This window comes from Petaurus breviceps, unplaced genomic scaffold (genome assembly GCF_028583685.1).
Source record: "Petaurus breviceps papuanus isolate PSGF00001 unplaced genomic scaffold, PetGlider_PUasm1.0 90503, whole genome shotgun sequence".
NCBI classification, from domain to species: domain Eukaryota; kingdom Metazoa; phylum Chordata; class Mammalia; order Diprotodontia; family Petauridae; genus Petaurus; species Petaurus breviceps.
Window position 1 is genome coordinate 2,682,548 of NW_027187265.1, and position 27,164 is coordinate 2,709,711.

A 27,164-nucleotide genomic window follows, 5' to 3' on the forward strand; every position below is an offset into this window, starting at 1 on the left:
CCTGCACACTGGGCACAGCACAGCTGGGCAGAGCCCTGGGAAAGAAGCCAAAGGCACAGCAGGGGGTTTGCTCTGGGGCAGCAGGGTCAGTGCAAGGTCTGGGGCCTTCACTCTGCAGGGAGTAACAGACAAGGGGGTGTCCATGAACCAACCTCCCCCACAGGCTGGCCCACTTCTCCTAGCCCAAAGAGGAAACTGAGGCACCAGCTGGGGTGGGGCATATCAGGGACTGGGAAGGAAGGGTCCTGGAAAAACAAGACCCAGGAGTCCTGGGCTCCCAACTTTAGAGGCACCATCCCACCCAAGGGGGACCGTAGCTCTGGCCACTTGGCCACACTGCTCCCCACTCTCGCCCCAGGCCGTGAGTCAAGCTGGAGCCCTGGGTCAGTGGTAGGGTCCGTGTTCCCCGGTTCTCCCCCAGCCCCAGGATCAGTGGTACAGCCCATTGGCCCCCTAGGTCAGTGGTTCGTTCCCCACTCTGTACCCCCTCCCCTTCTTTCCCCCAGTGGAGGGGGTTGACTGCGGCGATCCCGAGGCCTTGGTGGCTGAGGGCTGTCCCAAGCGCTGCTTTTCTATCTCCTTCGGTCCTAAGGAGCAGCACAGTGCTTTGTATACTCTTAACGTGTCTTTATTGCACAATGAAAGAAAAGAATCACAGAATGCTAAAAGTTGAAAGGGCCCATAAAGACTATCTAGTCCAACCTCTTCATTTTACATTTAAGGAAAGTGAATCCCAAAAAGCTAGACTGAAATTCAACTAGCAAAAAATAAAATAAAATTTAAAGTTCACAGTCTCTAGGTTAAGAACCCCATAACAAATCATTATTTTCGTCTGTGGGAATTTACATAACAGGGAATCAGTCTGAAACCAAAGGATTTAATGTCTAATGTAAAAACTGAAGGCACTAGGCTGGAAGCATCTTGATACAATCTATGGATCAGGCAGGTCCTGTTGCCCCAGTTCTCTCCCCAGGGAGACCCTGGACCTCTGTCATTGCTCCCATCAAGTTAGTTCTTTTTCCATATAATTCAATCCAATCAGTTCAATTCCATATAATTCCAATCTAATTCAATTCCATCATTTTGCAGATGGGGAAACTAAAAGGTTAAGTGCCCAAGACTGCACAGATAGCATGCAGCAGGCCCATGATTTGAACCTTCCCATCCAGACCCCATAGCAGAGTATCTACCTAAGGATCAGTTTCCTGATCCTCCTAATCCCGGAGGCCAGTCTCGGATCCCTTTCACTTCCCCTCTCTGGACTCATCTGCAAAATAAGAGTATGGGACTAGATGGTCTTTAATATCCCTTCCAGTAATAAAGTCAAAGTTGACAAGCCCTCCCTACCCTAGTTCGGCAGATGGACGGACAGCGGAAGGGAGGGGCCAGGAGATTTGCCCTAGCATGATGTCAGAAGAGGATAGGCTGGCATCGCCCCAATTTAGCCCCTCCCTCCAACCCTCCGCCCCGAGGTAAAGGGACTCAGAGGTTACGTCACACGCTTAACGTAAGCTCGTAATGGATCCCTACGCAGAAGAAAAATAGTCCCCAAGGCCTGAGGGACCTCCATTACCCCCAGACAACGGGGACAGACATAGACGCATATTCTCCTGGGATCTTTGAGGAGCCCTGGGATTTTGGACTTCGCATCCATGCCAGTTCCCGGCCGCGCCCTGCCGCAGTGCATGGAAGTAGGTCCGGCTCTTTGAAAGGACGATGGGTCCTTCCGCAGCGGGGGGAGGAGGATGGCGGCCGAGTCGATGCCGGAGCGGGAGAGAAACCCGGGAGAGAAAACAACGGGTAAGTACGAGTCGGGGGCAGACCTCCCCACATTCCCTGCAAAGCAGTGATTATGGGCTCCGGCGGTGACTGGCGACGAGGTCCCGGGCCGGCGGGGCTGCCCGGACAGGGCCCCGGGGTCCCCCGATCCTTTAGTCGCTTTCGCACTTGCCTGAGCGGAAACCCAGTGCCTCCACAAGATGGCGTCGGGCCCAGAGCGCAGGCAGCGCTTGGGACAGCCCTCAGCCACCAAGGCCCCGGGATCGCCGCAGTCAACCCCCTCCACTGGGGGAAAGAAGGGGAGGGGGTACAGAGTGGGGAACGAACCACTGACCTAGGGGGCCAATGGGCTGTACCACTGATCCTGGGGCTGGGGGGAACCGGGGAACACGGACCCTACCACTGACCCAGGGCTCCAGCTTGACTCACGGCCTGGGGCGAGAGTGGGGAGCAGTGTGGCCAAGTGGCCAGAGCTACGGTCCCCCTTGGGTGGGATGGTGCCTCTAAAGTTGGGAGCCCAGGACTCCTGGGTCTTGTTTTTCCAGGACCCTTCCTTCCCAGTCCCTGATATGCCCCACCCCAGCTGGTGCCTCAGTTTCCTCTTTGGGCTAGGAGAAGTGGGCCAGCCTGTGGGGGAGGTTGGCTCATGGACATCCCCTTGTCTGTTACTCCCTGCAGAGTGAAGGCCCCAGACCTTGCACTGACCCTGCTGCCCCAGAGCAAACCCCCTGCTGTGCCTTTGGCTTCTTTCCCAGGGCTCTGCCCAGCTGTGCTGTGCCCAGTGTGCAGGAGGCAGGGGGCCCCCCAGGACCCTCCGCACAGCACCCCAAGAGAGACCCCTGGTGAGGCCGCCTCTCCCAAAGCGCCGGTGGCAGTGCCTAGACAAGCCAAGGCCATCGATGGAGGAGAATGAGGTGGAAAGCAGCAGCGATGCAGCCCCCCGGCCGGCCCAGGAGGAGCCCTCGGAGAGTGGCCTAGACGTGGGCACCTCCGAGGCTGTGTCAGCCGACAGCAGTGATGCCACTGCGGCTGCCCCAGGGCCTGGCCTCATGTCAGAGGCAGATGATTCTGTCGTGGGGCAGAGCTCAGACCACGGCACCCGTTCCTTGGTACCAGGATGGGGCTTGGGAGGGGGCTGTAAGGACCGGGAAGGGGCAATGCCCAGTTGGAGAGCAGAAACTACACCAGAGTTCAGTAGGCTGTATGTGGCCCATCTGGGCTGTCCCCCAGCAGGACCCTTCTGGGATTAAGAACATGGCCATAGTTCCCAGGTAGAAGGCTGAAGGGAGGAGTTGCTCTTCTGTCCTCCGTTTCTAAATAATGTCCTATACCTGATATCCACTCTTCTTCAGTTTAGTTATTTTCTTCCTTCTTCCTTTTTTCTCGTTAAATACTTAATATAAGTAAGATATTTGAAGGGAATGAATGAAGAAGGGGAGAAAGAATTACCACCTTATTATGGTGGACATGGGATTTAGACACATGCTTACCTCCTCCCACCACCCTGAAGAAAATTATATAATAGCTATGATTCTGATCTAAGAGATAATCTCTTGCTATTCCATTCACCATTTCAACAAATTTAATCAGTCATTAAGTGCAAAACACTGCTAGGCACTGGGGAAACTTAGATAAGGTAGAGTCCTTTTACAGTCTAAGATAAAAAACATAAAACACCTTATGTCAAATTACAATTAAGTGCATTGAAGAAGTTGGGGGGAAAAAAACCAGTGCTGTGTGAAATCTCAGGATAAAAGTCATTGGGGATCAAGAAAGGCTTCCTGGAAGAGGTACCATTTGAATTGAATTTTAAAGGATGGATAGGAATTCAGAAGGTAAAGAAAGAGAGGCAATATGGAATAGTATAATTTTTCAAACTATGCTGTAAGGAATCTTGAAACACCCCAAGTTGGTTCTTTGTTGTGATGAACCTTACATTGTTAATAGTCATTAAAAATAATTTTAGGGGTGGCCAGGTAGCACAGCGAGTAAGAGCACCGGCTCCAGTGTTGAGAAGACCTGGAGATCGAATCCCGGGCTCAGACACTTAGCACCCACCCAGAAACACCCGGCCGTGTAACCTTGAGCAAGTTACTTAACCCCAATTGCTTAGGGGCGGCCAGGTGGCTCAGCAAGTAAGAGCACCGGCTCCAGTGTCGGGATGACCTGGATCAAATCTGGGCTCAGATACTCAGCACCACACCCAGAAATAATAACTGGCCGTGTAACCTTGAGCAAGTTACTTAACCCCAATTGCTTAAAAAAATAATAATAATTTTAGAAGATTTTACTACAAGGGTTCTACCAAAGTTTTGTTTAAAATGAGTTTTATTCACTGGAAAAGGTTGAAGAGCCACTGATATAATAGAGATCCAGCCTTAAAGTCAGTAAGACCTGGCTTTAAATCTTGTCTTTGACACATAGTGGTTATGTGAGCAAGCCATTCAAACCCTCTGTGCCACTACCCTACCCCTGACAACTCTCTACAATTAAAATTGCAGATAAGTTCCGTATCTGCAGTGGGGAAGGGAGTTTTCTCACTGAGATTTGCCTATGCCCATGAAAACACAAATCTGTCCTAATACAAAGAGAAAGGTCCAGTACATTAGAGTGGCCATCCTTGTTTATTCACCCTAATTTGTTCAGCAAGTGGGACATTTCTGGGTGTAGGAAACAGTGGGAACAGAGGCATACAAATAGGAAAGTTCAAGGCTTTTAGGAGATCCGGTGTGTCCATAGACTCCCTTCTTAATTACCCTAACGGAACCCAGTTTTTGGTAACCCTGGGTAAGAGAGAGCATAGCCCAGTGATAGCCATCCCCCATCACTGGAGACAATTCAAAGTGCCCTTGGTATATCACCAGCAGATCCTTAAGTCTGGAGTTGAGGGTATTAGAGAGACTGTGGATGAAATTCCCTCTAACTTGACCTGCAGGAGGAAGTATCTGAAAGCAGCTCCAGCAGGGATGCCACCCCTCAGGGCTATCTGCCAGACTCTTCCTCCATCGGCCCATCAGCATTAGTGTCAAGTGGATCAGCTCGAGCCCCAGTGCTGGTGCACTCCAGCGTCCTGGCTGATGCTGCCATGCTGGTCTCTGACTCCACTGCCTCCTCCTCTGACTTGGGCTCTGCTATTGACAAGATCATTGAGTCGACTATTGGACCAGACCTTATTCAGAGTAAGCTTGGGAAGCTAATGGTGTGGGGACTAGGATTAGTTCATTTCTCTTTTTTCTTCAGCTCGCTTGACATGCCTAGAAGGCCTCCTCGTTCCCAGTGTTTTGACTATCATGTACCTACTGGAGGCAGTGTAACATGGTAGAAACAATCTTTGCCTGGTACTCAGAAGACCTGGGTCTTAGTCCAGCCTCGTTCACCTGCTGTATGCCTGTGGACAAGTCTATTTCCTGCTTTGGTCTTTAGTTTTCTCATCTGCAGAATGAGGGAGTTAGACTAAATGATCTCCAAAACCTTCTAGTTCTGCTTGAACCTGGTGGACCTGAGATGGGCTCCGTTTCCCTGAGAACAGTGATGGGGTCCTGAGTTTTGGTTCTATTCCAGGCTGCATCGCGGTGACAAGTGCTGAAGATGGTGGCGCTGAAACTACCCAGTACTTGATTCTTCAGGGCCCAGATGATGGTGAGCCCAGATTGGCAGCTCGTCATTGGGATTAAGGGGAGAGCTGGAAGGAAGGAGTAAAGGGAAGTGTAGAGGGAAGAGAACAGTGGACCTGGAATCAAGAATTCCAGGCCTGGCTCATCCACTAACACTGATGTTGCCAAAGTTATTCTCCTTCTGTGGATATCATTTACGCCCTCTTTACAATGAGGGGGCTTGTACTCAACAGTCTCTTCCACCATGACATCTTCTGATTCTTTGAAAGAAGGGAGGGAAGTCAGGGCTTCTATTGAGAACAGTGGGGCAATCCTCGCCCCCTCTCTTCCACAGGTGCCCCCATGGTGTCCCCGATGTCCACCTCAGCTCTGGCCCACAGCTTGACAGCCATTGAGGCTCTGTCTGATGGCCCCACATCTACCTCTACTTGCTTGGAACCAGCTGAGTCTCAGGAGTGCTCCCCACCTGCCGAGCCCCCTCCAGGCCCCTCAGAGGAGCCAGACCTGCAGAGCCTAGAGGCCATGATGGAGGTGGTGGTTGTACAGCAGTTCAAGTGCAAAATGTGCCAATACCGAAGCAGCTCTAAGGGCACCCTGCTCAGACACATGCGGGAGAGGCACTTCCGTCCTGGTTCGTGGGAGATGGTGGATTTGGGGGAGAGGGGATCTGGCTTAGAGTCCCATCTCTACCATGGTTGTCAGGGTGAGATCTTGAGTAAAAAAGCTCTCACCACCTACCCCCTCAGTTTGCTCCTCTTTAAAATGAGGGTTGAACCAGATGTTTCCAAGATACCTTTCAGTTCTCACAGTGGTTCTAAGGCCACTTCCTGCTCCATCATGCTTCTGCTTATCCTCTGAGGTCCTCTCTAGCTGAAGTGCTATGCTCTAAGTTACTGGTTGGGGGAGCTTGGGTCCCCACTATCAGGATGGGGGAGGGCACAGGGTCTCTTAGTAATTAAGCCTGGGGACAAGTTGGCATGGCTTCCTGCCTCACTTTCCCATAGCCTCTACAACAACAGCATTGAAGAAGGGACGTTCCAGGAAGTGGGGAGCTTCAGCTAAACCCCAGGAGGAGGAAGGGCCAGAGGAGGAAGAAGACGATGACATTGTCGATGCTGGAGCCATTGATGACCTGGAAGGTGAGCTCTGGGAAATTTAGGGGAGGGGAAGAGTGGGAGAAGGTGAAGGCTAGGACTGGTAGGGGAAGGAGTGGACTTAGCATAAGATCCTTTCTTCTCCCTTTGCCAGAGGACAGTGATTACAACCCTGCAGAAGATGAACCCAGATCTCGGCAGCCACGCCCCCAGCGTCCCATACCCACATCTAGTGCTGAACGACCCCGAAGGAGGCCTGGGAGACCTCGAAAGCTGCCCCGCCTGGATCTCCCCACCCCTCCAGAGGGTGAGACTGGAGAAAGGGGATGGGGTCTAGGATAATTGGGGTCAGAGAGGGAGGGAGTAGGTAGCAAACTGTGGCATATTGAATCCAGACAGCATAATATAGTAGAAGTAATTCCAGACTTGGAGGCTGCCTTTGAATCTTAGTTCTGAAATCTGTAACTATAAAAAAGTGTTGGGGCACCTAGGTGGCACAGTGAATAGAGCACTGGCCCTGAAGTCAGGAGGACCTGAATTCAAATCCAGCCTCAGACACTTAACACTTACTAGTCATGTGACCTTGGGCAAGTCACTTAACCCCAATTGCCCTGCCTTCCACAAAAAAAAAGTCTGTTAACCTCTCAAAGATTCAGTTTTCTCATCAATAAAATAGGGATAATGTGTTAATACTTGTTTCAACATGTTATTAAGGGGAAAGTGCTTATAAATCATAAAGCTTTAGAAGTATAACTTAAAGCTTGAGTATACAATGCTTTAGACTTCTCCAAGCATCTTTCCTTCTCTTATCTCATTTGAAGCTCAGCACCTCTGAAGGCAGGTAGGGCAGGTATCATTATTTCACAGTGATTGTGCTGTCTTCACAGAGTCACAGAAGGTGGAGAGTTGGGAAGGTCTTTAGAGATCATCTAGTCTACCCCTGCCAGTTTACAAATGGGAAAACTGAGACTTAGACAGATGAAGTGACTACCCCCAGATCTCACACACAGAGAGCTAGGAGGCCACTGGCACTTGAACCAAGTCTCCTAACTCTGTCCAGTGTTTTTTGCATGGGGCTCCATGTCTCTGACCACATGTCTTTAGGTTGTCTGGGGTGTGCGTGGCATGTCTGTGAAGTGTTAGATCTGTTACAGGTGTGGAAGCAGAGTCACTGGTGAGCTCTCAGACTGGACAGAGCCTCCCAGAGCCGCAAGGGCCTGAGGCCACCAGCTCCTCAGGCCTGGAGCCCTGTGGGAACGGTGAGGGGCCTGCGGAGCCCAGCGTGAGCCAGTCAGATGCAGAGAACACAGCTCCTAACAGCAGAGATGACTCAGACGTAGCACCCCGACGACGCGGCCGGCCCTCCCGGCGCTTCCTGGGCAAGAAGTACCGCAAGTACATGGGGCAAAGGTGAGGGAGGAGGAGTGCCCTGAGGGGGCAGAAGAGAGCCCTGTGTGGGGCTGGCTTCCCCACCACCACCTCATTTCCCATTACTAAACCGAGCTCCTTCTTCTTCCACCCCCACCAGATACTATTATAAGTCCCCCAAGCCACTACTGAGACCCTACCTTTGTCGAATTTGTGGCTCCCGCTTCCTATCCCATGAGGACCTTCGTTTTCACGTTAACTCTCATGAGGCTGGAGACCCCCAGCTCTTCAAATGTCTGCAGTGCAGCTACCGCTCCCGCCGCTGGTCCTCTCTCAAGGTATGCAAGAGAGGGGGCTCCTGGAAGGGAGGGGAGAGCACCAGGGTGGTGTTGTCAAAAAAGGGTTGGTTCTGGAGTTAGACAGCCTGGCTTTCACCCTCTGACGCTGGGCAAGTCATTTCCCTTCTTGGGAATTTAGTTTCCTCTGTAAAGTGACAGACTACATGATCCTTCAAGCTTTTTCTAGCTCTGAAATTTCTTTTTCAAAGTCCTAATTTTGGCATTCAGTGCTCTAAGGCTCTCCCAACTCTGACATTCTGGGATTCTGGGGGGAGTGGGGAGGTGAAGTATTTGGTTACTTTGTATTCAGCAAACTTCCAGGGTCTCTGGTAGGGAGGGGAATTAGTGACCTTGGCCTCTGACTCTGAATGCCTGGGCCCTTGGTATGAGGAAGGGCCCCTTCTCAGCCTGTTACCCTGCCTGCCTCTCCAGGAGCATATGTTCAACCACGTGGGCAGCAAACCCTACAAATGTGAGGAGTGCAGCTACACCAGCGTGTACAGGAAGGATGTTGTCCGGCACTCAGCTGTGCATAACCGGGACCGGTCAGTGGAAGCCAGTGTACCTTTAGGGGCACTGACAGGGAAGCAGCTATGCTCTCACAGAAATAAAAAGGATTATGATGAGAATAATGCCAGATGCTCGACACTTTTCTACAAGACACCTGAAACATATTATTTTGATCTTCACAATAGCCTAGTGAGGGAAATCTCATGATAGGGTTATTATCACCATTTCACAGATGAAGAGCTTGAGGTTCAGAGAGGGGTGGTGACTCCCCCATGGTCCTTTAGCTCAGAAATGGCATCACTGAGCACTGGACCTGGGTCGGGAAGCCTGAGCTTTGTTGCCTGGGGCCAATCACTGCAGCCCCAGATGCATCTTGATGTCAGGTGCATCTTTTGGAGAATGGGGGTGATGAAACTAACATGACTTGCCTGGAGAGAAAGTTTTGCAGCCATAAAATACTGCAAATGTTTTAATTGTAGGGTAGGGAGGGTCACTTTCAGGATTGGGGAAAGCTCTTAGAAAGGAAAGATGCTTGAAGTGAGTTGGGGACCATGGGCACTTGGGACTAGGCCACCAAGGGTCAGGAGGAGTCAGCTAACTCTGTGCATGTCTCTCCCCTACAGGAAGAAGAGGCCAGAACCTGTGAGTCTAGAGCCCTGGGCTGGGTCTGGGCACTGAGCTGGGAGGCATTTGGCCAAGGTCTTTTTAAGAGGGAATTGAGATGTCTTATGGGCTGTGCCATCCATCCTTTCTCTCCCTGTTCCCTCGAAGCCCCCGAAACTGAGCTCCTTCCCCTGCCCTGTGTGCAGCAGAGTCTACCCAATGCAGAAACGGCTCACACAGCACATGAAGACACACAGCACTGAGAAGCCCCATATGTGTGACAAGGTGGATGGGTGGGGCCACAGGAGGGAGTGGGAGGGGCAGGCAGGGCTGGGAGTGTGGGTGTGAGGGGAAATACTAAGACTAGTCACAGTGGGGGTGTCTATGCTGTGCATGAATCCTACTTTTCCTCTCTCCATCTTATAATTTGCAGTGTGGAAAATCTTTTAAGAAGAGATACACTTTCAAGATGCATTTACTGACACATATACAAGCCATTGCAAACCGCAGGTACCAGCCCAAAGTCCCTTCAGCAAACCTATGTTCATATTGCTGCTGTTAATACCTGTGTGACCCTGGCAAGTTACCTTACTCTCTCAGTCTTAGTTGGAAAACTGTCAAAAGGGAATAATAATTCTTATACTGCCTACTCACTGAGTTCCTGTGAAAAAATCTCTTTGTAAACTGTAAAATGATGTGTCAGCCATAATTATCATAGTAAGTATTATTGTTCTTCCTAGTGAGTCTTAGTCCCATGGGGGATAGAGATCAAGGGAGGGGGTTGTGCCCTTTGACCCAGTCCTAAAAGGGTCTTAGCTTATGGGCCCTCCAACTCCCTTCCTGGCTTCTCTAGTTACTCGTGTGCCCAATCCCAGGTTCAAGTGTGAGTTCTGTGAGTTTGTCTGTGAAGATAAGAAGCTTCTACTGAATCATCAGCTATCCCACGTTAGTGACAAGCCTTTCAAGTGCAGCTTCTGCCCCTACCGGACCTTCCGAGAAGATTTCTTGCTTTCTCATGTGGCTGTCAAACACACAGGTCAGCCTGCCATTCCTGACACCTCCTCCTCCAGCATGTTCTAAAGCTCTGGTACGCTGAACAGGGAGGATGTGCCACCAGGGATGCTGCCATCCCTCCTCCTTTGCCCTCTGCTATCCATCCCCTGGCCTTTTCTTCCTGCCCTCCCCTCAAACTTTATCCAGCCACCCTAAGTCCTCAAGTCAATTCCAATAGACACAAGTTGCTTTGTGAAGAGAATTCCCTAACCCCAGAGGCACTTAACTGCCTAAGAACAAAGACATCCTGGAGAGGCTATTAAAAGAACTTTTGAAATAAGGAGACAGTTTATGAGTGGTAAGAGAAAAGTAAACCTAATTCAGCAGGGATATGTCCAGAAGCTACTCTGTACTCAGCCTTGTGCTAACCATAATAGTTTACAGTTCGCAAAGTATTTTGTATACATTGCTTCATTTAATCCTTACAATAGCCCTTCAGGAGAGGTAGTGGAAACAGGATCGTACAGAGGAGACACTTAAGGCTTACTGAAGGGAAAAAACTTGCTGAAAGTCACCCAGCAAATCAGGGGCAGAGATGAACATCAGCCCTGCCTCACCATTCACATTGTAGGAGGTAGTAGGGCCCTTTAGAAGGAGCCAAGCCAGGCCCTCATCTCCTTGGTGAGCTCACAGCCTACCTGGGGAGACAAAGAACTACCTTAATGGAAAGAGCACCGGATCTGGGCTCCAGGCCCTACTCTGACAGCTGGAGGATCTTAATTAAGCAAATCATTTTAGCACCCAGGTTCCCTGCTTCCGCCTCTGCCAAATGAGAGTTGGGTTGGATGCCCTCTGCCATCCACTTCAGATTTGACATTCAGTGTCCTAAGGTTTCTCCTTTTTATGTAACTCTTTGTGAAACTTGATTCACCCTCCCTGGATATAGCATGTGAGCAGAGAAGGTGTGCCACTGGGTATGCTGCCAGGTGTGCCCTTCCTCCTCCCTTCCCACAGGAGCCAAACCCTTTGCCTGTGAGTTCTGCCACTTTACTACAAGGCACAAAAAGAACCTTCGCCTGCACGTGCGCTGCCGGCACTCGGCCAGCTTTGAGGAGTGGGGTCGGCGCCATCCTGAGGAGCCACCATGCCGCCGCCGCCCTTTCTTTTCAAGGCAACAGATAGAGGAGCTAAAGCAGCAGCATGGGCAGCGCCCTGTGCTCCCTGGGCCTGCCACCCTTGACCCACCAGGCTCCCCGGAGGTGAGAGCTAGGGAGATGGGAGTGGGGAGTAGGGGGGGATTAGGACAAGGGCTAGGCCAGGGGTGGGGAGTGGGATTAGTGAGGTCAGGGCCCAGGCTGGGAGAGGTAAAGGATAAAACCCAAAGCCATGTCCTGCTCCTTAGGCTCCAGCAGAGACAGTACCTCCTGAGACCTCCCCTCTGCTGTGTCCTGAGGCCCTGGGGGGTGCCACCATCATCTACCAGCAAGGTGAGTCTGCAGAGGGGGTGTGAGGGGCAGGGAGCAGGGTGACCATGGGAGTTGCTCTCCCAGGTTACCAATTTTCTCCCCTATTCCTTTCCTACTACCCACCTGCACCCTCAGGAGCTGAAGAGTCCACAGCCTTGGCCACTCAGACAGCTCTAGACCTGCTGCTGAACATGAGTACCCAACGAGAGCTGGGGGGAGCTGCACTACAGGTAGGCTTGTGGAGGAATTCCTTACATCACATCCCAGTTCTCAGGACACCCTACATTTTCCCAAAAATGTCAAGTATTTCCCAAGCTACCTATATGCTTAGTCTCTTGTTGTGAACAGTGGGTGGAAGTGAGAAAAATAGGACATTCTCTCAGCCTCTGCTGAGCTCGAAGTCTAATTGGAGTGACAAGGCCTGGACTCATTAAACCAGGGGTTCTTAACTCTTATTGTGTTGTGGATCCCCTTTGATAGGCTAGTCAAGCCTATGAATTCCTTCTCAGAATAACATTTTAAAATTTACAAATAAAACACATATCATTACAAAGGAAACTAATATTAAAATAATTATCAAACCATTTTTTTTAAAAAGTTCACAGACCCCACGTGAAGCATCTTTGCTTTAAACTCAATAGAGGGGCGGCTAGGTGGCACAGTGAATAGAGCACTGGCCCTGGAGTCAGGAGGACCCTAGTTCAAATCTGGCCTTAGATACTTAACACTTACTAGCCATGTGACCTTGGGCAAGTCACTTAGCCCCAATTGCCCTGCCTTCCCCCCTCCAAAAAGCAAAAAAATAAATAACAAAACTGTTAATAAAGAATAGCAGGGGAAGGTAATGCCTAGGCTAGGGACAGAGAAGGCTTCCCAGAGAAGGTGATGCTGAAGAATAACCCCACTTAACATTTCTGTAGCACTTGAATCTCTATTATCAAGTGCCTTCCTTCAAATGTCCCTGTAAGAGAAAGTGTCCTCATGGAACAGATGAGGCTGAGGCTCAGAAGGGTGAGGTGAGAACCAGGGCTGTATTGGAAGGAGCACCAGGCATGGGTTCAGATTGTGACTGCCATTTACTAGCATAGGCAGCTTGGACAAGTTTCTTCTCTCCCTGGGCCTCAGACGTTCTCCTCTGAGCCGGGAGGGGGCTAGGTGAGATCATCTCTAGCTCTGCATTCATTGATCCTGTGATTTAGGTTCCAGAGCAGTCCATGTTAGAAGCCCAGTGTCCTAACTCCAAGTCCAGCACTCATGCTCCAAGGTTCTGTGTTCAGTATCCCAGATGGGTGGCCCTTAGGTAGACAGGAATTGGGAGGATGCTCTCTCCATGGTGGCAGAGGGGAATAACAGCAACATGAGCAGAGGTGGGGCCTGGGAATGAGCCTGGTGTGTTCAGGGAATGGCCCAGAGCTGACTGGTTTGGGTGGATGGTACATAGTGAAGTTCACGGGGCATAGAGTTGCCTTATCGTCCACCCTGGTAACAACCCATTACTCCCATGGCAGGTGGCTGTAGTGAAATCAGATGGAGTCCGGGCAGAGCTCTCCTCCCCTCCTGGAGAGCCCAGCCCCCCAGGAGCCTCTCCTCAGGTGGTCACCCTGCATGTGGCCGAGTCTGGAGGTAGCTTTGCTGGGGAGGGACCAATGGGAGTGTCTGACCTGCAGCAGATCACCCTAGCCCCAGTACCGTATAGTGGAACGAGCTACAGCGTAATCGCAGCTCCTCCTGTGGAGGAGGGGACCTCTGCCCCAGGGACCCCATACAGGTAAGGCCCGCCCTGAGTTCCCAGTGAGATGTCCCCACCCTTTGCTGCCATCCAGGAATACAGAAGGCACGTTTCTTGTCCAAAGAGCACCTGGAGCCCAGCCTTTCTTTTTCTGTCTTCTCTAGTGGGTATCTAACACACTCACCATTTTTCTATATACCTCTCTTTCTATAATAGGAGGGAAGTTCTTTGGCTACAGCAAAGAATAGAATATCAGAGTTGGCAAAGGATTTTAAAGAATATCTAGTCCAATTGATGCCTAAACAGGAATATCCACACCCCACCCCACCCCACGCCCTGCCACCCATATCATCACTGGCAAGGCACCATCATGCTTCTGGCAGAAGAAGTCCAGTGATGGGGCCATCTCTGACCTCCCTGAGGTAGTCCATTCCACTTTTGAAAAGTTAGGAACTTTCTTTACATCAAGCCAAAAATCCACATCACAGTCTCTGAGGCCCAGCAGAACAAGACTGTAGGTGGCTCTTCAGATACCTGAAGGGAGCTATGCTATCCCCCTTAAATCTTCTCATAACTCATCTTGTGTAGTCCTTCTGAGCCATGGCCTCTCTTCCCACATACTCTTGGCCATGCTCCCTTTTATCAGTGTACTTGCTAAAATATGCTGTGCTTAGAGCTGGACATAGCACTTTAGGTGTGCACTGACGAGGACAGAGTCAAATGAAGACCTTGCTTTGCTCAGTCCTTCTCTTAATGCAACCCAAGATCACATCAACTTTTTTTTTTCAAATGCTTTATTAACTTCTGATTTATATCATTCATTTCCGCCAGATTTTGAGTAACAAATTTTCTCCCTGTTTTTCCCCTACCCACCGCCCCAAAATAGCAGCCCCACAGGATATCCCCTCCTCCAATCTGCTCTCTCCCATATTTTCTCCCATACCCCTTTCGACTTTTCCAGTGGATCTCTATGCCCCAGTGCCTGTATATCTTATTTCCCAATTACATGTAAAATAGTATTAATAATAGTATATATATTTGAGTATTTGATTTTAAAACTTTGAATTCCAGATTCATTCCTTCCTCCCTTGTCTCCCACCCTTACTGGAAGATAAGCAGTTCAGTATAGGTTGTACATATGTGGCTAATGCAAAACAATAATATAGTAGATATATTGTAAAAGACTGACTGTATTTCCCTCCCTCCTATCCCACCTTCCACTTGTTCTGTTCTCTACTTTGATCCTGTCCCTTTTCAAAAGTGGGTGCTCCCAACTTCCCTCCCCACCCAGCCTGCCCTCCCTTCCATCATCCCCTTCCCCACTACTCTCCTGGAGGGTGGGATACCCTATTTAGTATTCCCTCCTCAAGCTAGGACCCATTCCCTTTTGCCTTTCTATTCTTCCCCTCCATTGTAACCATTTTCTCTTGCCTCTTCTATATGAGATAGTTTACCCCATTCTGTCTCTCCCCATCTCCTCTCATTATAGTCCTCTGTCACCTCTTAATTTCACCTTTTAAGTATCATCCCTTCCTGTTAAATTGGTCCTGTGCCCTCTATCTATGTATACCTGTAAACATATATACACACATTCACATATGTATTCATATGCCCATGTACTCTCATATATAGACATATCTATATTTCTATTCCCTTCAACTACTGAGAACAGTTTCATAAGTTACAATTATTATTTTTCCATGTAGGAATGTTAATAGTTCAACTTTGAAGTTCCTTATAATTCCTTTTCCCTGTTTAGCTTCTCTTGCTTCTTGTATCTGAATGTCAAGTTTTCTATTCAACTCTGGTTTTTTCAGCAAGAATGCCTGAAAGTCCTCTATTCCACTGAATGACCATATTTTCCCCTGAAACATGATACTCAGTTTTGCTGGGTAGGTGACTCTTGGTTTTAATCCCAGCTCTTTTGCCCTCCGGAATATCATATTCCAAGCCTTTCAGTCCTTCAGTGTAAAAGCTGCCAGATCCTGGGTTATCCTTATTGTGTTTCCACAATATTCAAATTCAAATTCTTCCTCGCTGTTTGTAATATTCTCTCCTTAATCTGAGAATTCCAGAACCTGGCTATAATATTCCTAGGAGTTTTCTTTTTGGGATCTTTTTCAGGAGGTGATAGGTGGATTCTTTCAACCTCTGTTTTGCCCTCTGGTTCTAAAACATCAGGGCAGTTTTCTTTGAGAACTTCCTGGAGCATGATTTCTAGGTTCTTACTTTGATCATGGCTTTCAGGTAGTCCAATAATTTTTAAATTCTCTCTCCTGGATCTATTTTCCAGGTCAGTGGTTTTTCCCATGAGATATTTCACATTGCCTTCTATTCTTTCATTTGTTTGGATCTGTTTGTTTAATAGCATCTTGATTTCTCATAAAGTCATTAGCTTCCAATTGCTCCAGTCTAATTCTGAAGCAATGATTCTCCTCATTGAGCTTTTGAGATTCTTTTTCCATCTGGCAAATTTGGCTTTTTAAGGCATTCTTCTCCTCACTGCCTTTTTGAGCCTCTTTTGCCATTTGAGTTAGTCTATTTTTTCAGGTGTGATTTTCCTCAGTCAGGCTGTTGACTTTCATTTCATAATTTTCTTGCATTGTTCTCATTTCTCTTCCCAATTTTTCCTCCACTTGTCTTATCTGCTTCTTAAGGTCCTCTATGGCCTGTAACCAGCTCATATTTTCCTTAGAAGCTTTTGGTGCAGAAGTTCTGACTTCACTGTCTTCCTCCTGTTCCATGCTTTGCTCCTTTTTGTCCCCCAAATAGGAGTCTGATGTTGGAATCTTCTGTCTGCTTTGTTTCCTTTGCCTGGTCATGTTGCCCCTCAGTAACTTGACCCCTGGGCTTTTTTGCCACAGTAGGACTCTTCCACCAGACGGGAGCTTTCGTCCCAAACGTTGGGATTTTCTCAGCTGCCAGAGGTATTAGATGGATGCCCTCTCTGAGGTCTCCACATGCTCTGGCAAGCTGGACACACACCCCAGGACCTCCACCCTAGACAGGGATCCAGATCCAAGAAGGTTAAAGCAAGAGCGATTACCCCTCAGACTGGTGCTTGGTCCCCCTACTCTCTGCAGGCCAGGAGCTGAAGCAGCCATGTGGCGCTGGCTGGCTGTGCCAGTGGCTCACAAGCCACGCACTCCCACTTACTGGGTCCCAAAGTCCAGACTGCACTGACCTCTCACTTTGTCGTGGAATCTATGTGTTGATAAATCTGGAAACAGCCACAGCTGCTGCTGATCTGGAGTCCCTCCTGCAGGGCCTAGGGCTGGGCTTGGCTCCCAGAGTGCTGGCTGATTCCTGCCGGGCTGTCCTCAGCGGGAGGTTAGCTTCTCTGTGTCATTTTGTGGCTTCTGCAGCTCCAAAGTTTGTTCAGAGTCCCCTTTTACATGGATTGGGGAAGGTGGAAGCTGGAGCCCAGCAGAGGTCCTGCTTCTACCTCACATCAGCTTTTTTGAAAGTCAAGTTACACTGCTAATTCATGGAAACTGGAGTTCACTGGAGTTTTCCTAATTTTTTCATAGGGACTGTTGTTCAAGGCTCAGCTTATGTGCCTACTCCTATGGGAAGCCTTTCCTAATTACCTTAGTGTTAGTAGTGTTCTTTCCCTCCTCAAATCAAGAAAAACATGAGTTCTTAGACAATAGAAACTAGTCTTTGGATCCCAGTGCTTTGCACATAGTAGGCTCTTAAGGATTGTCTAGGGACAGCCAGGTGGCGCAGTGAGTAGGAGCGCTGGCCCCAGAGTCGGGAGACCTGGGTTTGGTCCCAGCCTCAGATACTTAACACCCACACAAAAAATAACTGGCCGTGTAACCTTGAGCAAGTTGCTTAACCCCAATTGCTTTAAAAAAAAAAAAAAGATTGTCTAGCTATGCCACTCCCCAAATCATACTAGGTTCAGTTGCTTTACTTTCTTGGCCTAGATTAAAACACGAAAATACCATCCATTTGATGGTTCTTGTTCACTCCCCTTAATCCAGCGCTCCTAGTCACTGTCCCCCATCTACCCTCTGGAATTGAGACAGACGCTGACTTTGGCTTCCATATTGCCCTCTAAAGGAGTCAGGATTTATCTTATTTGGGTCCCATATTCACCCTCTTTGGCTTTTTTGCATTGAGACATATAATGTGGCAACCAGAAAAGTTAATGGGATTTATGTTGACACAAATGAAATCCAGGTATACAGAGAAGGGGAGTGCTTATCGTCCCATCATCATCCAGCCTGGTCAATCCCCATCTGGAGAATTGTGCCTTATTTATGGAAGCACATTGACAAGCAAAGGAGAGTGACCAGGAGGTAACAAGAAATTGGGTCATTCAAGGATAGGTTGAAGGAAATAGGAATTTTTAGCCTGGAGGTGAGAAAACTTCAAGAGGGATTTAGCTGTCTTCAAGTATCTGAAAGACTGTCCTGGTGAAGAGGAAGGAGAGTCATCCTGCTTGGCCTTAGGGGACAAAGCTTAGACCAGTGAGTGGACATTGCAGAGAAGTCGATTTTGGCTCAGTATAAGGAAGGAAACTTCCTTATAGAACTGCATCACTGGAAACAATTGGTCAAAGGACAAATAACCACTTGTCAGGATTATAGGTGGAATCTCTGTCAAGTAGAGGTTGTAGTGATGACCTCTGAGGTCCCTTCATTAAGGATGAAGGTTATCAGAATCCATCTCTGACTATCCCTGGGGGTATCATCTTTTGCCCCAGGGTCTCCCAGGTTGTGCCCTAGGAATCCTGTCATCTCTCAAACCTTCTTTCTAGCCTTGGACTTTTCTAATGAGGAAGTGTTTTCTATGCCTATCATTTGTAACTGCTGCATCCCAGATTCTCTTCTATCCTATTTCTGTCTCATCTTTAGATTTCCAAAACCCCCCTACTTTGACCTTACCCTGCTGAGGCCATCCAGGTGCTGCTTACCTCACCTCCTGACTTGGTTGTTCATGGATCTCAATCCCTTTTATAATTCAGAGATTCATATTATACATTTGAGTGTTAAGGGCAGCGTGTTGCCAGTTATGGACAACCCTGGGTTTATACAGTAACGCTCATCTCTGACAGCTTTTGGACATAGGGTATCTCATGGAATTAAACTGTTACAACTGAAAGGAACTTTGGAGATTTTGTTTAGTTCACCCTCATTTTACATGAAGCCTAAAATGAGGAGGTGGTCTGTTCTGATGCAAACAATGAGAAAGTGGCAGCCAGGACTAGAGCCCAGGTCTCTTGCATCCCAGTCCTATGCTCTTTCTCCCATATTATAAATAATGTGCCTACAAAACCCTGTTACTTCCCTCAAAATCCTGTGACCCATTCTCAGCCCTGCCCTTATCTCCCTGTACCCATAGCCAGGAGCCCCCAGGGGAGGCTGCACAGGCTGTGGTGGTGAGTGACGCCTTGAAGGAGCCTAGCACCCACTATATCATGGCAGCAGATGGGACCCAGCTACATCACATTGAGGTAAGGGGCTCTCTAGCCTCCCCCAGTCCCAAAAGTATACTCCTGTCTGACGACTTCACAAGGCCCTCTATCTCCCCAGAACCCTCAACCTATTTACTGCTCACCCTCAAGATACCTGCCCCAAAGAAGAACTATGTGCTAGAACTGTTGTCAGGATCAGATGAGGTGATGAATATTAAAACTTTGTAGACTTATGAACATTAACTAGGGTGAAGAGGGAGGAGAGGGAGAAAGGTGATTTTCCTTCCTCTACCTTCTTATAACACCCTGTCTCTCCTCTCCCACCCTTCCCTTTCCATCCCCTTCACTGTCTCCTTGACAAGATGGAAGAATCACAGGTTCGGGAGGGGGGTCTTCAGTGGCTTCTTATCCAGCCTAGACCTGAACAAGAAAGCACAATGTAGCTAACAAGTAGTCAGTCTACCTTTACTTGAAGAGGGGGAGCCCACTGCCTCAAGACAGCTCATTTTCATTTTGGACAGCTCTGATTGTTAGGAAATGTTAACTAACATCCAGCCTGAATCTGCCCCTTAGCAGCATCTACCCATTGTTTCCAAGTCTGTTCTCTGGAGTCAAGCAGATTAAGTCAGATATTTCTTCTGCATTACAGCCCTTTTGATATTTGATGACAGCCATCACATCCCACCTACATCTTGCTTGCTTCAGGCTAAGCATCCCCATTTCCTTCAGTCAGTGTTCTCATGACAATCTTAGGACCTTTGCCATTTTGATTGTCCTATTCTGGAGCTGTCCAGTTTATTAATGTCCACCTCCCCTAATGTGGCCTCCAGACCTGAACACAGTATTCCAACTGTGGACTGACATAATGGGCAGAACAAAATGATACTGCACTATCACCTGCTTATTCTTGGATACTAGACCTCTCTTAATGCAAAATAAGATTAAATTAGCTTTTCTTGGCCACCATAGAATACTGTTGATTCTCATTGAGCCCCCAAATCTTTTCCAGATGAATTCCTATCTAGCTATGTCTCCCCAATCTTATACTTGTCAAGTTGATTTTTGAACCTAAGTGCAAGACTTGAAATTTTATAGGGATAAATGAAACCTCATTAAATTTAGCCCCATGTTCCAGCCCAGTGGTGTCAAATTCAGAAACAGGGTTAACAAAACCATACATGTTCTATTGTATTTTTATTTATCTTATTTAATATTTCCTAATTACATTTTAAGCTGGTTCAGACTACTAGCCACAGGCTGCATGTTCAATGCCTCTGTTCTAGCCTGTCAAGATCTTTTTGGATCCTGATTGTCATGAAAAGTGTCAATCATTTCCTCCTGCTTTGTGTCACCTGAAAATTTTATATGTATGCTATCTTTGATTTTATCTGAGTCATTGATAAAAATTTTAACCAGCACAGAAGTGGATACAGATTCCCAGGCCAGTTCCCTATTGACTTTTCTTCCAAGTTTATTTGCTTTTAGGGACAAATAGCTGTTTATATATCTCAGTAGCAACCCACTGTTTATATAGAACCATATAACAATTTATGGTAATATTGACACTCCTGTGCCATTAGGAAAATATCAAAATAGGTTCAATGTACTCTGCTTAAGACTCTGTCCAAGTTTACATCAGGCTACGGATCGCTATTCTTTGGGTCTGGCTACTCAACCATTTATGAATCCATCTAGCTAGGGCAAATTGGATGGACCATCTTTCCTACAAGAAGAGCATGAAAGATTGTGCCAGATGCTTTGCTAAAATCCACGTAAATTATATCTGCAACATTCCCCTGATCCACTGGTCTAGCCCAGTCAAAAAATGAAATGTTTAGACTGACTTGACCTGTTTTTGAGAAGACCTTGTTCATTCTTTGTGGTCCCTGATTCCTTTGCCAGATGCTCATTAACCATTCTTTTACCAATAAACATTCTAGAGTTTTACCAAACATCAGAATCAAGCTCATTGAGCTGGAGTTTACAGACTCTTCTCTTCCTATTTTAGAAAATCAGACACGTGCTTTTTTCTAGTCCTATGGGTGCCCTTCCTATTTTTCATGATCTTTCAGAAATTACTGACAGCAATTCAGCAATGATATCTGACATTCCATTCAGGGTTCCAGGCCATCTGAGCCTGGCCTGTATTCATCAGAGACAGACAGGTGCTTTCTTCCACTCCACTTATTTATCCTTGGTTTCACATCCCCATTGGCCATTTTTGTTCTGTCCTTTCTAATCCAAAGGTCAGAGAAAAACAGAAGCAAAGTAAGAATTGAGTAGTGATGCTTTCTCTGCACCGAGGGGATAGGGCTCTGGGCATGGAGTCAGGAAGACCTGAGCTTATGTCTTACCTTGGACATTACTAGCTAGCTGTGTGACCTTGGGCTTAACTTCTCTCAGCCTCCATTTTCTCACTTGTAAAATACAGAAGTTGGATTTGATGGCCTCTATGGCCCTTTCTGGCTCTAAATCTATGATCCTCTGACCTATTATTATCATCTGATAAACACTAAGCCCATCCCTAGCCCTTTTTTATTCTATTCTTTTCCTCAGTAAAACACCTTTTATCCTTAGCTTTTCCTTCCAGTCTTCACGCATTTTGAACTTTTTAACTCTCTACACTAAATTCTTGTAGGGTCAACACACTTTTATATTTGTCCTCTACCTTCTGTACATGTCTTTTGAAAATTGAATTGACTGATGGATTCCCTGTATGTACACATTGGTCTCTTTAGACAACCTCTTTTCTTTCTCGTTGGAATGTTCCTCTTTATATCTTCAGAAATTCATTCTTGAAAGCTTATCTTCCCTCTTACATTTGCCTCCCCTGTAGAATTTTAGCCCATGGGTTCCTGTCTGTCCTCTGAATCTTTTGAAATTAGCTTTCCTATAGTCTAAAGTACATGTCATACTGGGCCTAGCTTTCTTCTTCTCTGTCAAAAATTCTAGGATGAAGTGACCCCTTTCCCCAATGTTCCCATCATTTCTATTCTAGCAGTCTTCCTTCTTGGTGTGACTCAAATTCAGAATAGAATTTACCATCATTAGTTCTTCTACTTTTTGAAGGATGAAATTATGAAGACGAGTCCAGAAATCATTAGCTATTCCGATTTGTTCAGAGAGAGAGAGAAAGATCCAGCAGATATCCAAAGTCTCCTATCACTGCTTTTCCAGGCTTGTGATGTTTCCCAGACCCATCTTTTTCCTATTTCTGTCCCATCTTCTTTAGTATATGCCAGTTATAATACTGTTTCTGAGTCTGGTGATCTTTACCCAAATGTTCTTTTACCATGCTTCCCCACCCTTGGACTTCCACACAGGAAGATATTTAATATATACAATTCTACTTATTGGTTCCTTCTATTTATGATAGATTTCCAGAGCTATATTCCAGTAGAGGCTCCTCCCACCAATTTCAGGTCAAATTTGCCTTCTTGCATTAGAATTTCTTGTTCATGTTACTTGTTACTTTTACTTTGTGTTTACATTTAATAGACACAGGAAGCCATGATTTTTATTTCTTGTTCTGTTTACTGTGAATTTGGGATACTAATACTTCCTACATTATAGTTTCTCTGTATGTTAACTAGATTGATGGGTATAAACAGTCTCCCTCCTCTACCTCCTTTTTCAATTTAAAACCCTTTTGGTTAGATTCGTAAGATTCACAACAGATCCATTCTTGTAACATACATTTCATTCCTGAGTTTTAAGCCATAGCCCCAAAACCACATGGATACTAGAATTTTCTTTCCTTTCTCAGTTCCCCTTCGTTGGCTTCTTTCATTGTTTTCTCTCTTCTTCCTTTTCCCCACCCATCCCTCCTTTTCCCCATGATACTCTCTTCCCCCATCTCTTCCTCCCGTTTATGCCTCCTTTTCTTCCCTAGATCTCACTTGTACCCTTCTTGCTTTCCAAGCTTTCTTTTCTCCATCTCAGTCTTGTTTCTGTCTTTCCCTTCTCTCAACATCAGTGTGACTTTTTTCCCCCTCTTTTGGTCTCCCCCATTCTCATTCTAAGCCAGCCCAATCTCTCTGTCCCTTGATTGCTTTTGTTCTTTCCTCCTCCCCCAGGTCAGACAGATCTCTGTTCCATAGATCCCCTCACTGTCTCCTTTTTTTTTTCCCCCTCCACAGCTGAGTGCAGATGGAGGTGTTTCCTTCTCAGGCCCAGGGGCTTCAGATACTCCAGACCCTGGGGCTAAGTGGCCCCTATTGCAGTGTGGAGGACGGCCAATGGGCAGAGACGGCCCCCCTGCACCTCCCTCCCCAGCAAGAGCCCTCAGGGCTGGGGTTACTCCTGCTGAGGGCAGAGGGCCACCTACCTCAACTTCCCTACCTCTCCCGGCCACAAAAGCCTTGGGCCTGGTGGTTCCCTCGCCACCCCCATCTTCCTCAACAGCAGCAGCCACTACCGCCAAGAAGTTTTCCTGTAAGATCTGTTCAGAGGCCTTCCCAGGCAGGGCCGAAATGGAGAGCCACAAACGAGCCCACACTGGCCCCAGCACCTTCAAGTGTCCTGACTGCCCATTTGTTGCTCACCTGTGGCCTGAGGTTCGGGTAGGTAACAGGACTTTTGGAAGGCCCTGGGCACATTTACAATCTCACCATAAGCACAAAGCCAGTACTGTCTAATGTCCCCTCAACCCTCGGTTATGTGTACATACTTCTGTTATGATTATAATCCCTCACATTTGTATGGTATTTTTCGCAATCTGAATCCTTCTAACAGTGCCCTGAGATCACCAGGCCTGGTCACCAATAGCCCTTTTTGATGGCTGAAAAAAATGTCTCAGAGAAGGGGATTGCCTTGGCCCAGAGTCACAAAGTTAGGGACAGAGCAAGAAAGAGAATTCAAGTCTTCTGACTTGGAGCCCATGGTTCTTTTGGTTAGATCCCTAGGTCATGGTCAGTAAGTTTGTTCCTGGTATATGTGATATTTTGACAGCAAATTTATCATCCCAATTCTTAAGTTTGGTTGAGTTGAACATTAAAATGAGCTTTCTTTCCTTGGATGTCATGCAAGGCAACAGACGCAGGTGACTTTTGGGTTGCATTGCAGGCTTGTGATTTAATACACAAAACAAAGTTAAAATGTAATTTGGCATAGTGGAAACAGCATGGAATTTAGAGGCAGAGGACTTGGATTTGAATCCCAGCTTCTGCTACATGCATACTTACTATGTTACCCCTACCCCTTATTATATGCAAGGCCCTTTGGCTCTCTCTGCACTTCAGTTTCTTCATCTACAAAATGAGATCCTACCATCTAACTCCGTAATAGCTGACATCTGTATTACTTACAAGACACTTAGAACTGCTCAGTGAGATTGGAAATATATTATCCTCATTTGACAGCTAAAGAAACTGGAAGCCAGAGTAGGAAATGACATTCCCTGTGTTGCATAATTAATTAGTAGAAGCCAGGGATAGAACCCAAGCCTCCTGGCCCTCCCTTCCATAGGATCATAGATTTAATTAGAAAGTGCCTTGAAAACCATCTAATCCAACATCCTTTCCTCACCACTTTAAAGGGCAGGAAACTGAGGCACAGGGAAGATAATTTGTTCATAATACCAGGTGCTATTTGAACCCAGACTTTCCTGTCTCTTAAGTCCAGTATTTTAACTGTTATACCATGCTACCTTTCTAAGATCGTTCTCCAGTTGACTTCATGTCAATGGGCAGGTCTATGGGCCCGTTTCTTAGGGAAAGAGGGTGGTGTAAAAGTTTCTGTGATGCTCACTGTCTCCTTGGGTACCTGCCAGGCCCACATGGTCCAGCACTCAAGCCTTCGACCCCACCAGTGCAGCCAATGCAGTTTTGCCTCCAAAAACAAGAAGGACCTTCGGCGACACACCCTCACCCACACCAATGAGAAGCCTTTCTCCTGCCACCTTTGTGGGCAGCGGTGAGACCTAGAAGAGGTTGGGGAGGGAGAGAAGGACAATAGAAGGAGAATGTACCTGGGGACAGGGGGCTGAGACCGTCTGACCCTTCTCCCCTTTTGCCCACCAGCTTCAACCGAAATGGCCACCTCAAATTCCACATACAGCGGTTACACAGCCCAGATGGAAGGAAGGCGGGCCCCCCAGTGCCCAGGGCCCCTCCCCGTGCCTCCACCCAGACCATCATCCTCAATAGTGATGATGAAACACTGGCTACGCTGCATAGTGAGCTTCCCTTCCCTTCCCTCCTCTCCCCCTTCCACTTTGGAACAGGGACACTCCAAGGCACCGACTGGGTTCAGGGGAGCATAATTGGGCATTCTCTTGGGTAAGGTCACCTCCTTAGGGAAAACAAAAGTGTTTTCTATGGCCTAAGCAAGGTTGTCTCACTAGTATGTTCTTCCCCAGAGCTAGCCAAGGGGCTGTCAGTCAGTAGATCCGGCTTGGGAAGCTGGGGGTACAGTACCAGGTCAAGAATTTAGATTTCCCCAAGTCTACAGCCTACTGACCTACCCATTCTACCTCCCTTTCCCTATTCTTCCTTTTTATCTCCTTTCCCTCCCCAGCTGCCCTACAGTCCAGTCATGGAGTGCTGGGCTCTGATCGGCTCCAGCAAGCCCTGGGTCAGGAACACATCATTGTGGCACAAGAACAAACAGTATCCAATCAGGTAAGGCTAAGAGGAGCCCTGGAATTTGTAGGCAGGGTGAGGGAGATGAGACCAGCAGGAAGGGATTAGGCTGGGACTAGTTTCTACAGGAGCTGGGTTTGTTCTGATAGGAGGAAGCCACTTACATCCAGGAGATCACTACTGCAGATGGACAGATGGTACAGCACCTGGTAACCTCAGATAACCAGGTAAATTTTTTCATTGTTCCTCTGTCTCCAACCTCCCCACCCCCTCCCGTTCATAAGAGCTTAGGATTTGGGGCTAGAAGTACCCTTAAAAGATTAGTCCAACACCCATTTTAGTTGAAGAAACTGATGGCCAGAGAAGTCAGATGTCTTGCTCAAGATAAGACAGCTCAGTCCCCACCTTCTCTGATGTCATCTTACTTCCTCACTCCCCTTAGATCACAAAACTGTCACAGCCCTATCTTGACCCCTTTGTGCAGTCAGCCCCAGAATGTGTCTTTTCTAGGATGTTTTTTCCCCAGTGAGACTAATTCTGGGAGGACAGGGACTGCCTGGATGGCCTAAGACTGGGCTCAGAATAGTTCTTCATCAAAGGTATACCAGAATATTGGTTCCACATGATCACTTTCCTTTCCACTTTCTCAGGTGCAGTACATCATTTCTCAGGATGGGGTACAGCATCTCCTTCCCCAAGAGTATGTGGTAGTTCCTGAGGGGCATCACATTCAGGTGAGCAAAGGAAAAAGGAAGAAGGGCTCAGGGGTGGTGTTGGGAAGGGCTGACCAAACTTCCTCCCCACTGTGGTGACTTATCTTCTTGTTGCCAGGTACAAGAGGGACAGATCACTCATATTCAATATGAGCAGGGGACTCCTTTCCTCCAGGAATCTCAGGTACTAGAATACAGAATTGTAGGAGGGATGGGACCAAAGGGGAGAGAAGGCTCAGTTCCCTTTCTCTTTGTCCCCAGATTCAGTATGTCCCTGTGTCTCCAGGACAACAGATTGTCACTCAAGCTCAGCTAGAAGCTGCTGCCCACTCAGCTGTCACAGGTACAGGACTGGGGAGAATGGCAGGGGAAAGAATGGAGGGGAATCTTAGGATCAGCTAATTCAATTAAAGAAAGGATTGGACCTGGACCTCAACCTCCTGAGACTAACCTCCTTGCCCCCCTGCTAGCTGTGGCTGATGCTGCAATGGCCCAGGCCCAGGGCCTCTTCAGCACAGAAGAGGCAATGCCAGAGCATATCCAGCAGCTGCAGCATCAAGGAATCGAGTACGATGTTATCACACTGACTGATGAGTGAGGGGACACAATGAGGGCATGAAGAAGCAAAGATGCCATAGGGGCAGTCCTGCCAGAGGGCCTCACAGGATCCTCCTTGCAGACCATGGGAACCAGGCAGGAGGTGTCCCTGAATTCCTAATGAACTTGGGCCTACCTTGGTGCCAGGGCTGAACAGGGCACTGGTGTGGTAAGGTGCTGCTGTCCCCCTGGCCCTGGAACAAGCAGGGCACCAGGGCCTGCAGGCAGGCTTCTGAGAGAGAAATCTATTTTTGTTTGGATAGATCAGCTGGTATGTCTGTCTGAATAAAGAAAAGGGAATGAGTCCAGCCCTGGCCAGTTTTGCTGGAATGGGGTGGCTCTCCTGCTTTCTCT

General features: G+C 47.7%; 2 protein-coding genes across 6 annotated transcripts in view; both read left to right on the forward strand.

The window, feature by feature from the left end:
- Positions 1-484: 484 nt before the first annotated feature.
- Positions 485-27,118, forward strand: ZNF335 (zinc finger protein 335). 4 transcript variants are annotated; one of them, XM_069062753.1, is made up of 28 exons: positions 485-1,800; positions 2,458-2,621; positions 4,715-4,958; positions 5,341-5,418; positions 5,728-6,024; positions 6,398-6,532; positions 6,642-6,794; positions 7,642-7,882; positions 8,016-8,193; positions 8,626-8,738; positions 9,327-9,345; positions 9,475-9,591; positions 9,740-9,816; positions 10,182-10,342; positions 11,314-11,558; positions 11,702-11,786; positions 11,901-11,995; positions 13,274-13,533; positions 18,847-18,958; positions 23,059-23,481; positions 24,690-24,832; positions 24,940-25,094; positions 25,436-25,539; positions 25,650-25,727; positions 26,151-26,234; positions 26,332-26,397; positions 26,475-26,556; positions 26,684-27,118. In XM_069062753.1, exons 3-28 carry the CDS (start codon positions 4,865-4,867, stop codon positions 26,809-26,811), a joined length of 3,723 nt encoding a protein of 1,240 aa, XP_068918854.1. In that variant the 5' UTR covers positions 485-1,800; positions 2,458-2,621; positions 4,715-4,864; the 3' UTR covers positions 26,812-27,118. The 4 variants fall into 4 exon arrangements, with proteins under 4 accessions (XP_068918854.1, XP_068918853.1, XP_068918852.1 ...); XM_069062751.1 differs by having other exon boundaries at positions 497-1,800; positions 2,458-2,888; XM_069062750.1 differs by having other exon boundaries at positions 497-1,800; positions 2,535-2,888.
- The window catches only part of TNNC2 (troponin C2, fast skeletal type), a 158,378-nt gene continuing 139,091 nt past the window's right edge, over positions 7,878-27,164 (forward strand). For both annotated transcript variants that reach the window (XR_011163287.1, XM_069062757.1), the window contains exon 1: positions 7,878-7,892. The gene's annotated coding sequence lies outside the window, so the exon portion shown is untranslated. The remainder of the gene's footprint in view (positions 7,893-27,164) is intronic.